The sequence below is a fragment of the Nothobranchius furzeri genome, chromosome 15 (assembly GCF_043380555.1).
Source record: "Nothobranchius furzeri strain GRZ-AD chromosome 15, NfurGRZ-RIMD1, whole genome shotgun sequence".
Lineage (NCBI taxonomy): Eukaryota > Metazoa > Chordata > Actinopteri > Cyprinodontiformes > Nothobranchiidae > Nothobranchius > Nothobranchius furzeri.
In genome coordinates this window covers 30,118,956-30,132,468 of record NC_091755.1, presented here as the reverse complement: position 1 = coordinate 30,132,468, position 13,513 = coordinate 30,118,956, and the positions used below count along the sequence as shown (strand labels likewise).

The following is a 13,513-nucleotide window of genomic DNA, read 5'->3' as shown; positions in this document are numbered from 1 at the left end:
TCAGGACAGCTGTGGCTACATCGTAGCTCATCCCCACCAGCATGTGAATGTGTGTGCGAATAGGTGAATGACTGACTGTGTTGTAAAGTGCCTTGGGGGGGTTCCTGGACTCTAGAAGGCACTATATCAAATACAGGCCATTTACCATTTACCAAGGTACTGTATTTGCTTTAACGTCTCCTTTGAGGGTGTATGGCAGATTGCCACATTGACTGATTTCCAGTGAGATACACACGTCACGTTGTTTGTTTGTTTGTCTGATTAGTCCTGCTGCTGTCCAATTGTGTGCTGAGACAGTTTGAAAGACAATTGTAGATTTCACCCAATGATCGAGCTCTGTCTATTGGTCATGGCCAAACTAAATATTCACACATATAGATGGCTTGCCAAGATAGTCCTGCATCAGAGACTGCTCTAATTTAGAGACAGTAGTGCTCATTCAAACAAGATTTAGGTAAGACAATCTTACTATACTTATACATTTAATAATTCTGTGTTATTTTATATCCGTTTGCTTAGTTTCCTTTAGTACAATGTATAGCTTTTAAGGACCATGCTCTGAGCAACACTAAATGTGTGGGTATGATGTTGTCCCAAAATGCCTTACAATTGAATCTAATTGGTGATCACTCATTGATTTTAGTTAGATTTGGTGATTGTATTGCCTCATAGTAATAAGGAAATATTGGCCATTTTAACGCTATAACACTATCAGGGTCGCTCATTCCACTCATGCAAGTGTTGCACCTTGTAAAAGTGACTAGTTACAATGTTACACACATCAGTAATAATTGATTGAAAAATGTTCCCAAACATTTAGAGGAGTTTAACCAAGCAGAATGAAATATTCTGATAAGTAATGACATCAAAATTCTTCTTACTTATATTTTTGGTTCATGCAACCTGTAAAAGTGTATTTTGAATCCAAAAACAAACAACTTTGTGCACTAGAAAGCACAAATTAAATATTTTGAATTATAAAATTCTGACAGGAAGTCATGAGCGGTACATCTTGCAATCTGAGCTTAACAACAAAAGTGAACGTCAAGTCCATTTCTGGTTGCCACCATATATTGTTGTATTTTTTTCTAAAAGAATAGAAATAGTATCAGAGACAGCAAAGGGAAGTAGTTTCACACCATCTTTCAGCTGTCATAAGGCAGTCAGGGGTCTGGATTACAGAGATGGCCTGAAGCAAAGCTGTCTTTACCCGTTCAGATCTCCCCAGAGGGCAGACAAGAAAAAAAATCCTACAGGAACAGAAAAAAATTAAAAAAAACAAAAACTCCCTACTGGTAATAGGGACACCCACTGCCTCATGATTTCATAATCAATTTAGCAAAAATTATTAAAAACATAAAATCCAATAAGCTGCAGAAGAAGAAAGAAAATAAAAAATAATAATATTTCTAAACGTGAAACAGCTGTTCAACTGTCTCTCATCTCTCTCTCTCCCTTAATTAGATTTTTGCCACATGTTATTTCCACTGAGGACCAAGGAAAAATATGGAGGAAGTAATACATTAATCACGCTTCAAACAAATGCAAATCATGTATTTTTCAGTTTTATGTCTTTCAGAATGTCAAACTCACATTAAAACATTTCTACTACTTATTCCCTCACCCAGAAAGGTCAAGACAATTTCATTCTATTATACTCCAATAATTATCATAGTTGCCTTTTCCATTCCTTTACTTCAGCTGCATATTGTAAAAATTAATTACCATACAAATAAAAACCTTGGCACCCAAGTGCTCACCTGCAGCATACCATCCTTTAAACTATCAGCTGATGAGCTCTTTCAAATATCAATAACTTTAAAAAATTGAACATTGCTTTCTAAAGGTCCCTTTAAGGGAACACTGATCTTCTGAAATGATCAAAAATGACCTGTAGTGCTTCAAAGGCTGAAGAATTAAAATACATCCGTCCTCTCGATGGTGCCTTATCCCCACGGAGCCAGACGCAGCTTCTCCTTAGTGAACTGGGGACTTTCTTTGTAATGGCTATAACAAAGAATTATGGATATGAGATGTCACAGGGATAAGACTTGCCATTAAACTGTACAAAAGCCTGTGTCAGGCTTCCTCCTCACCAAAGGTACAAAGGAAGGGTGCAAGATAGAGATGCTGAGAGAAATGTCTGTCAGAAATGCTCTTGCTTTGATCCCATTTTTCCCAAAGGGTGCCCTAAAGCAATTAAGGTATCTGTGAAATGTGTGAGGTGTAAAAGCCAGAGTGGCGTGATCACGTAAACAGGCACTTTACCTCAACCTCAACGGCTGGTATTAAAGTGAAAGACTGGTGGTAATATAAACATCTCAGCCTTGCGTAACACAAACTCAAGAGGCTGTAAATGAAAACATTATTTCAGCCACTTAGGAAGGATTGTATAATTGAGGCAGTATTTTACAAACAACTTGCAATTTTCTCAAGTGCTGTTTAAATCTTTCACTTTGTACGTGCATTGTTTTGCCAACTCAGCTTGAGATTTTTTGGCATCTCAGTAGCAGGAATATGAATTGATTCCACCAAAAGTACAATAGATATTGTTTAGTATAACAATCTTAAACACAGTGGCGTCTTCTCGCTTCTCGGGGTATTATTTCCTGAGGCTATTTCTTAAATCTGCTTTGAGATTGCTAGCAGCAAAAAAATTTAATTAAGGTAACCACTTTATTGCTAACCTCATAGCTTCCTGCGTACTTTAAGTGCCTGGCAATCCTATTATAGGACTATCTTGTTTTACATGTATTGGATATGAGCCGACTTAGGCATGGCCCTAGTACAATTTTATTAACTAATCAGATTCGGCATTGTTCTTAGATGATTTGTTTTCTTCTACCTCCGACTCTTGAAGACGTTATCCCTGCAAGATTAGAAAGAATTATGGGTACTTTGGCTGAGCCAGTGGGATGGATTAGTATTGTGGCAGTGCTGTAATAGCAGGGGTAAAAGCCTCATTTTGATGTGGAGAAAAGTAAATGCTAACAAGCCAGGAACAAGGGAACAGGCTTGCGAGAAATGCTGCAATGATGTAAAAACCTAACCTCCTGCATGCGGCTTACCCACTTCAGGGCAAGAGTGTGATATTAAATCTCGTATAGGAAATCTCGCCTTTATGGTTGTGATTGATATCACACTTTGCAGCGTGGATGTATTTTTCTTTCAATACTCGGCAGGTTGATAAATCTGCAACCTGAGCTAAACATTGAGCCAGCATTCAGAATATATTCTCTTACTGCTGATATACCTCCAATAAAACCTCCTTTTGTCCTTTTGTGTCTGAGCCTGGATTTGGGATTAACAATAGAATATAATGTGCGATTCCCCTCCAAAAATGTAGTCAGGCATTTGGAGGTGAGAGATGACTAAACCTACAGCACCCACACTGTGGTGACGATGGATTCACCAGGGGTTTGAAGTGGAAAAGCTGCTGAGCTTGTTGAACAATTAATCTCATATCAAATGAGAAATATGGACCCCCACCAGTTCCCTACATGTATTAGCAGGTGTGTGTTGCCCCTTGCTGGTGCCTCCCTGCTAAAAATAATTATGTTGTCAAACAGAGAAAGGAGGCATTTGCATAGACCACAAAGGTGAGAGTGCTGGAAAAATTCATCTATGAAGGACACACACACACACACACACACACACACACACACACACACACATGTTTTTCTTCCTACGCTTATAAAGGATACCACTGACCTCCATTCATTTTAGAGACTGCATTATGTCTAACCCTAGCCAGGCTATTCCTAAACCTAAACTTAACTAGAACATAAATCACACCATACCTCCAAATCACAAACCAAAAATTGCTTTCAATATTGCACCCCCCACACACAAACTCACACACACAGATTCCTAGTTGAAAACTTGAGAGAACTACAAAATAAAACCTGGGAGAACTATGAAAATAACATTATAACTAAACTGTGACATTCCAGAGAAAGCCTTTACCATCTCCTCCGTGTTTATGTAATTGCTTTTGCGGTACAAAGCCACTTTCAAATTTACTTGCAAAAATGTCTGGATTTTTTTTAAGCTGCCTTTTAACAGACCTGCAAATCAGTCCCTGTTTACCGGATGTGAACATAAACATCATAAATTCTGATCAGTCTGTGAGGGCTGACAGACTTCTGCTACCTTGACCAGAATTATGTTTTCAGCAGGAGAATCTCTTCTCCTTACCTCACTAAATTTGTTTTCTCCTCTATCGTCTCCCCTTTCCACACAGGGATTGCATTGATCTGTCCTTAACCTGATTTCTAGTACAACAAGGTGTCCTACTCATTCCCTCGATATTCCTGCAATAGTCACAAAAGAATATAAGCACAGCAGCTACCCATTGATCAGGCCTTTGGGGCATTTTATTCTCTTCTACTGTGTCTCGGTGGTGGTCTGTATCACTGTTCGCCCGGTGCTCTAATGACCTTCCAGGCCTTACATGCTGCTAATGAGCTGATGGATCAGTGCATTGATCTGAGTGCTGCAGTCGAGGAATGCCCAATTACCATAAATAAACAGAGCAGAAACCAGCCAGAGGGACAAAGTACAATGGAGTTGAGGAAAAGAATACAGATGACAGGGAAAGCTCCGAAGAGCAGAACCTGTCATGCAATGCAAATCTTAATGTATCACACTGTGATTCTGTTCTTCGCAGTTTGTCACCATGAATATCAAGTAGGGTGAAGTAAAATAAGTCAATGAAATACTCTTCTGCACGGAAAGCAGAGAAACTAAACACCTACCCCGAAGACAAAAGAAGTAACAGGTCTACATCAGTGAACTTCGTACCTGTGACTCTCTCGTAGGGCTTCCTTTCCCTTCCTCCATGAAATCACACCGCGAGGAGACATTCTGGGTTTACATTCGATCAGTACGTCGCCACCCTGTCGGGCCAAGGTTTGGACCTTTAACAGATTCTGGGAGAAGTCTGGAGCAATGGCTGAAGAAAAGAATTTGAAGGTAAGGATGTAAATATCGTGGAAAAGTCATGAGGTGAAGAAGAAAAAAAGAAGTTCACTGACTGAAATAAAAGGAAAACAAGCAAAAGGAGTCCAGTTATTGCAGACTAGAGTGAAGGAGCTTCCTGAAACATGCAGGTCATTCCATCCATTAGGCAGGTCAGCACTCTCATCCTTTTCTTTCTACACACATACACTTTTTGTTGGCACACAAAAGAGCCAGACTTAGAAATGAAGCATCATTTTCAGTGTTCAGTTCTATGAATGTTCCTGTGCTGGGCATTGTGCAATTAAGATTTGTGTGGTAGGACTCTGAAGCAAAAATGTAAAATAAGAGCTTGTCTTTTGTTGTTGTTCCTTCAGGCCTTAATTACCAATGCACCATCATCTGGAGCTGTTTTGTCTGAACTCAGCAAAAAGCTCTTCAAAGTGAACAAACTGCACGAGGGACAGAGCCGAGCATCTGATCTGTCAACATGTGCTGGTGCATGTGCCTAGACAGAAACCAATGCTATGACACACAGTCACAATATAAACTTGTTTTTCTCCTACAATTTGTATCTATTAAAGCTTCTTTCTGGAGCATTTCTCTTATCCGATGGCACCATCTAGTGGCTGACAAGCATATCACACAAAAACTCTGTTGGTCTGTTTTTTTAAGATGGTGACTTCACGTTTTTGTTTATAAATGTGCTTCTGTAGAGCTAAAACACGTTGTTTTACAAGTATTCTTATGTCATGTTGTGTTCTCCTATATTTATATTTTAGAGACTTACTTGTCCGTGAAAAGTTCATCAAGTCTGCATCAGCCGAGGTATTCCTTAAATTTGAAGCAAGTAAGTGGTAGTCTAACGCTATTGGTTAGTTCTGGTCGGCGCTCAGTTTCCTATTGCATGGAGCTCTGTGGGTCAGGGGGTGTGCTTAGCAGAAACATTAAAAAAGACGTATTTGTTACATTATATCACAGTACATGATAAGATAATCACTTTTACGGATTTCTGACAAATCCTACATAATTTCTGAAAGGGGAAATCTCCGGAAAGCAGCTTTAATGATGAATGGGTGGAACTTTTATGAAGTCACTCTTGTAGAAAAACATTACAATAAGTATGTTTTTTAAAAATGATTGAAAAAGTGGATTCATTGAATTAAAGGGAGACTAGGCAACTTTGCCTTGCTTTAGAACCCCCTAGTGTCTGTTTAGTAGAACCCATACCACAACTAATCTTCTCGATGTGCATTAGTCTTTTTTGGCATGTTAATCTAACTGCAGAAATGTCTCCTCAGCCTTCATTAGTGTTTACAGGAGCGGTTCATCACTACATGGACAAATCAGCTGTGTTTATCTAAAACATGCAGGAAAGGTGCAGGAAGTTGACTGCAGCACCAGGTATGTTAGCTCTTTTTTTTTCAGGCCTGACCAGCACACTGAAGTTGCAAATGTTGTTTTCTGGCCACAGAGGGCAGTAGGGTCTGAGTGACATTTTAATAACCTTGTCAAGGGTAATTTTAACAGGTTTATCGATTTAACTTGGATATATATAAGGGTAATTTTAACAAGTTTATCGATTTAACTTGGATAAATATGTTTTCAGCAGACAAACACATATTCTGCACTGTAAACCCAGTCAGGGGACCCAGGAGCTCCTCAGCATCAATCTTCTCCTTGTACATACAGTTACTTTGTGTCAAGCTGCCAATCAGAGCCATTTATATCTTTGAATATGAACACTGCTGTGTCAGTTGGACTTTGACAGATTTCTAATACTTTGGCTTACTAACCAGCACCTTGGTGTCAAACTGCCACTGCTAAGTGCTGTCAATGCATCAACTAGGATTTTTTTTTCCCAGAACCTTGTTTGATGAAATATCAGAAAAATCTGTTTGATGTGAAAACATCTGTACCGCACTAAAGCTGACACACATAGAGTTTGATTCTTTTTGTTGACGGAAAATGCTTTCTCAGTTGTTCATCACACCTTCACTTGTTCATTATTAATCAATCTGATTCTGCTACTTCACAGATGGGAAGTTTTATATTAGTAAGGCTATATATAATACATTTAATTATCTTTAATTATTCAGTGTTTCAAATTTTCATTTACATTTGATATGCTAAAGTATTCTAGACATTGTAACTTTAAAGATTTTAAGAACATTTACACAGGAACTGGTCCATAATTTTGCTTTATTATGAAAAAATTTGAAGAAACAAAAGAAGTTGTGCAACAAAAGTTGAGGTAAGTTAATGAAAATGTTATTTAAATCCATTTAAATCATGAATCTATAACGCTGTACCTAAATTAGCCTTTGTTGTAAATACCTGGTAATTAATACACTGCAAAACCAGATTTCTAAGGAAATAAAAATGCCTATTTTTTAGAAAGATATCTTATTCTTAGTTTAAAAGAAAATAAATTATCCTCTAGAAAAATAAAATGACTTACAATAAAGTAAACATTCTTAAATATGATCCCAATTTTTTGTTTTAAGTAAAAAAAAATAATTTGCCAATGTGGTAAGCAAAAGTTGCTAGGCTAAAATTCTTAAAACTAGCAAAATAATGAAAATTTTGATTAATTTACTGATATGATATTTTCATTGATCATTTGAAAACATAAGCCAATGTTAGACAAATACTGCATTCAACACAGTTTTCAGAAAACTAAAACATGCACATTTTTAACCATATATTTTTTCTTTTTTGTTCAAATCAATCATAAAAACTTTTTAATGACAAACAAACATTAAATAAAAAGAGAGTGATGCATATTTCTACTAAAAGATTAGAAAAAGAATCATAGAGAATATTTCAACATTTTCTTTTTGTTCTCTGTAGATTTTCAGTTAAATACAAACTTAATAAATGATTATCAGTGTTTGGTTAAATCTTGTAAAAACATTATGAATGATTTCACAATATTGCAAAGATCCAGTGCAATCTGTTAGCACATCAAATTATACCTCCAAAGATATAAACTCTACAGATTTATGGTTATTCTTTGCTACAGCTGATTAGCCGTGGTAGCTAACAGCATTGATTCTAAAATGTAAACTGCTGTAGATGCATGTCCAGTTTTTGTGGTTCATGAGATTTTTTATTCTTCAACACAAGCAAACACAAATTTGGCACTTTTTAGTCGCAGGCAACACATATAGCAATGATGTAAAAAGAAATGATAGATTAAAAAAACGGCTGTAATAAAATTATCTTGACCCAGATGGAATTTTGTAGACATGTGCAGGAAATGTTCTGCCAACATGACTGTGGGTGTAAGTGATGCTACAGCCTCACATGTACCTGAATAGAGTCAATTTAGTGAAATCGTTAAAGTGTCGTGTGTTGAGTCCTACCAATGACTCGGAGCTCGGCGTTGGTGAAGATTCGTCCGTGCTTGTTCTCTGCCACACACTGGTACATCCCAATGTCAGCCAGATTTAAGCTGCTGATGGTCAGGACTCCATTATTCACCTGAACCCTGTCCTGCTCAGGACACACACACACACACACACACACACACACACACACACACACGCACACACGCACACACACAGGTATGCATTTAGCATTACATTTAATGACTCAGGATGGTAACTGCTGCACCGATCTCTCAAATCTCACAATATGTTATAAAATTAGATTTAAAAGGAAACAGAACTTTTTTTTTCCATTTATGAGATTTTTTTAAGAACAACCTCAGTAAGAGACAGATTCACCATTATGTGAGCATTTATTCTTCTCACCTTTAATCCATTACTTTAGCACATTTTAATTAAAACTGCATTTCCATCACCTACTGTTTCTGTCTGCTGTTGCCATGGAGGTAAAACTGGTGAACTGTCAATGAAAAATCCCTTGGCTTTGACATTAAACAGTCTCCTGATCCCTCGGTAAAAGGAAAAAAAAAACATTATTGATCAGTGAAGCTAAAAGGTTTTGAGAGTTTGATCAACCTCTGTTAAATAGGTCCTCAGAGCTATATTATCAAACAGCCTGCTGCAGACTCTCAGTGTTTGAGTGTCTTCAGTCAATATTTAAAGAGTATTATAAAAACAGTATCATACATACATTTAGACAGAATATAAAGGTGTGGAACACTTGTTTAATCAATACATTTGCAATGGTCTCTCGTAGGAATGAATGCCTTGTAAGTTGTACTCAGGGGGCCAAACAGCTATAAGAGGGACTGCCCACCATCAGAAAATGTAACTCCACTCCTTGTCAAGATTTGAAAAATGCCATGAAAGTGGGCGTTGCCAGGAGGCACAGTGAGGCATGGCCAAGTGTGGGGAATTTACATCCTGGGAGGGAGGAGGAGTGGGAGGAGACTGTACAGATGACGTGAAATTGTACTTGCGCCAATCAATCACATGTTAAAAAGCAGTAGCCACTGTTCTGCCACAGGGGGCAGCACTAAGACGTTTTAGACCTAGATTCTAGATTTAATCAAGTTTACACAAACATGTCAAAAAATGCACATAAACAGAAAGATTGCATTTGTAAAAACCCAATTGTACAGTTTATAAGCAAAAAAAATTGTTTTGGGTTTAGTAACTCTGAGCTTCAGATGGCAGGTTTTGGAGTCTTATTTCCTGATATTTGGACTTCTCTCATCTGATTGGATAACAGAAACGCGGCTCTGCGACTGACTTGCAATATTGATGTTTTATCTCCACAAACAACTCAACCCTGGAAGAGCTTCTGCCACGTGGTGAAATTGCTAATGCTAATGGCTACCTACTAGCCGAGACGTTCTCTGCTGTTTCCTGGATGCTAAGCCAACAACAGTCTTCCCCGTCGCGAGTCAAAATGGGTGAACACATGAATGTCAGTGACTGTGTGATGTAGATCTGTCAGGTTTTTCAAATCCTAAACTTTTATCGTCTATTTTCTATTAGAAGCTAATGCAGGAGATAGGTGTAGGAGACTATTTTCATGTTCAGCCTGCATGAAAAACTCAAAGTGACCTATTATAATCAGAAAAAATAAGTAAAAAAAATGTATTTTTTCAGTGAACCACAACTTTAAAAATGATTTCCTTTATATTCACACATATTAGAGTATTTATGTTTACTTCACATTTACAATTATTACCATTTTCAGTCAATTCTTCTCCACTTTCAATCTGTATATTTTATTTACCTAAATAACCTAATGCTTAAAATCAAATGATTTACTTCACCATCACGTCACCCTGTGAAAAAATCAGTTAGCTCCAAACATTAGCGTATTGATGTTTATTATACGTTTTTGTTAGACAAGTGATCATTAAAATAAAAACACTTATCTCACCTGGTAATATGGAGCTGATGAACACTGCATGACTGCTAAGTAGCTCCATAAATGAGTATTTTACGACTGTGTTCCTTCTGATTTATTTCAAGCTATAGCCATAATTTCCTGTCATTTGGGAGCTTGATAATTAAAACATTTTTTAATTTTCTCTAGCCTTAATAGGCCCACAGCAACTAGATGGAACCAAGTGCTGAGGCGCTGAGGCATTATCAAACAATGGATGATGTCAAACCACTGAGGAATTTGTCAAGAAGAAGCTGCAGGCTGTGTGTACTCTGTCAAATATTACAGAGAATCAGATGGCAGAGAGAGAGAGAACCAAAACCCATGAGGTATTCCTTGTTTAAAAATAAATACTTGCAGTTTTTAAAACACACACTCAAAGTGCACTTACTAATAACCAGAATTGCACAAAGTTCTTCTATTTTCTTCGCTCTTCTGACCTTCAGAGGCTCTGGCACTGTTTTACAATACCTTTTTATAGTTATGTCAATTTAAGTGTGGCAGCACTCATTGTTCTTGCCCTTGATCTTTCCATTGAGTGTACCTGGGCTTTTTAATGTCACTGACAAAGTAGTCCATAGGGTGCTGCCGCCAGTCTGTCTGTCGTCTGGAATCATTACAGCACCGCCACTTGAAAAGACAAGGACTATCCCTTAACAATAGTCAGTGGCACTGCTGCGGAGCTTCAAATGCATTCCTCTCTGAGGTTTTGGCACATGGATTGGTCTGTCTAAATTGTCCCTAGGTGTGAATGTGTGTGTGTATGATTGTTTGTCCTGTGGAACAAAAAAAAGTTGCTTTTGTGTAGAAGAAAAGAAAGGCAGAAGTGAGTTTGAATAGACAGCTTCTTTTAGGTTGCACAGTGCAGCAGCTAAGAGGGGTGGAAGCAATCTAAGTGGATGGATTGGCGCCACACTACAATATTCTACACGCTCTGCCCTAACAACACCAACCTCAGAGTCAGCTGTGTCCCCATTCCAATCTCCTTAGCTCGAAAAACGATTCGAGACGTTTGACTGCTTTATCAGGAGCTTTAATTATGCGTGACTCCACTGTGATACCGGTGCAACATCAACAGCGGCTGTGAGAAAGCAAACATCACTGAAACTACTTTTGCACTGACTGCATGCTGCACATGTAATGTTACTACTGCAGCGGGACACAACAAGAACGGTACTCCGAAGAGGAACTTTGGAGGTCAGGGGAAGGGAAAAATACACCAGCTCATGCACATGACTAAAGAGGGTGAGCTGGCATTTTGGAAAACTGCAAGCATGGGTAGGCCCTTGTTTTGCCACGGTGACATTTTGAAGTGACAGCACTCTTCTGTGCCATTTAAATCCCAAGGAGGAGGGCAAAAATGATAAAGAGAGAGAGGATAATATGGTGGAGAGAAAAAACTAAAAAGAAGCTAAGAAAGAGAGCACCAGAGATGGTGAGATAAGAACAGGTGGGAGAGAAAAAAGGACTGATCCATTCTAATGAGGAATAACAAATGGCCCCTATGGCCTTCCCCTCCTCCTTCTTCTCCCTTTACAATGCTGACCTTTGGGTTTTGAAATTGATTTACTGTTGCTGCGGTTGACAGTGGCATTTTGAAAATGGTAACACCGCATCTCATTAATATAGCCACATGCACACAGAATCTGTCCCACTGGCCACCTGTCAGAGGAATTTTTACGATGTATTTACAAATCAATATGGGAGATGTGCAGGTGGGCTGATAAGTGTTCCTACATGAAGCAAAAAGAGGCTGTGATGTTTGTAAGTCATTCAAAATGAGCTAAGTAACTGAAATCTGTGAGGGACAAAGAGAAAGACTCAAGAGGACACCAACATTGTGTAAATTACTAATTTATAGTAGAAAAAACTACAGTCAGAGCATCAGTGGAACAGCTAAAAGAAACGCTGGCGTCCAATTAAAACGCCTCAACTTTTTTGTTCTCTGCCATAAAAAAAATACAATGTTCACTTCTGATCAAACTGCCTAAATTTAACAAAATCAGCAAGCCACAGTTTTAGGCAGAAAGCAGCAGAGCAATAAAACAAAACAAGGCCAATTGCATTTTGGATTGAACGGTAATTTTACACCTCCACAGAGAAAAGGTTTCATGATAAAAGAATGTGATTAGAAATTAGAAAAGGCTGATGACTAAATTGTTGATAAGGTCTCTGCTTGCTGAAAGAAAATATGTGGGATCACTTCAGGTTTCTTTTTTCTTTTTTTTTGCAAGGCGAAACCAAAATCCCTCTCCACGACACTGTTTTGATGCCAAATTTAGACTCAATCAAATGCAAAAATTTCTAATTGCCACACTCTTGCCAAATGCCCATCTATGAATTTGAAGCAATACCAAAATATATGAATCCAACAAACACAAAATTGAGCAAAATAGTTCAAAATCAACAGAAATTGTTCATTTTTTCCCACTTGAATGTCAAGATATCCTCATTTCAGTTGAGTGATCTGTTGAAGGGTTGATTAAATGTGTGTGTGTGTGTGTGTGTGTGCGTGCGTGCGTGTGTGTGTTTGTGTGTGTGTAGGACATTGTTTCAACATTCCCTAAAATCCAGATGTTTAAAAAATGTCAGAAGATGACAAAGTTGAACAAGGTCCACTGCTTTTGGAGAATGGTTCTGATGATGATGCAACACAAAAATGTAACTCTTCCAAAACTGCAGTGGCATTTTTGACAGTTGGTCATTAGATTCCTTCAAAAACAGCAGAAGGAATTTTTACTCTCCTTGTTACAAACCCTTCCTGTTTCTCTAAAAGGAGAGTATGACTGCTACAGACAATACTCATAAATATTTTGTACAACCATTCAAATGAGATGAAACATCCTTTTAACATGTTTTGTGTTCAAAAATGGCAATTTTGTAGCAGCATAAAATTGTTGGTATTTTGTCTTTTACAATACAACAAAAATACATATAGAAAAAGCTATAATTTCATATCTGGCAATGACAATTTGTCTGTTTTTGCCATCATTATTATAGAGAGATGATATATTTAGATATAGGTGAAATTCAGGATTATTCTGTGGGTAAAAAAAGAAAAACTTACCTCCATGAGATCCAGGGGGTCTCCGTTCTTCAGCCAGTGATAAGAGGGCTTTGGCTTAGCGTTAGCTTTGCATTCCCACACCAGCGTGTCGTCGATGGTTTTCTGAACATCCTGAGGCTTCTCAGTGAGTTGTGGTGGAGCTGTCCAAGCACAAACCACTTACTGTAAATAAAC

General features: G+C 37.9%; 1 protein-coding gene across 2 annotated transcripts in view; it reads right to left on the bottom strand.

Moving 5' to 3' along the window:
• cntn3a.1 (contactin 3a, tandem duplicate 1) overlaps nucleotides 1-13,513 on the bottom strand; it is a 114,260-nt gene that overhangs the window by 39,137 nt on the left and 61,610 nt on the right. For both annotated transcript variants that reach the window (XM_015967616.3, XM_054745815.2), the window contains exons 9-11: nucleotides 13,340-13,479; nucleotides 8,328-8,457; nucleotides 4,804-4,954 (exon numbers count right to left, since the gene is read on the bottom strand). In XM_015967616.3, the coding sequence (XP_015823102.3) occupies nucleotides 4,804-4,954; nucleotides 8,328-8,457; nucleotides 13,340-13,479 (421 nt within the window). The remainder of the gene's footprint in view (nucleotides 1-4,803; nucleotides 4,955-8,327; nucleotides 8,458-13,339; nucleotides 13,480-13,513) is intronic.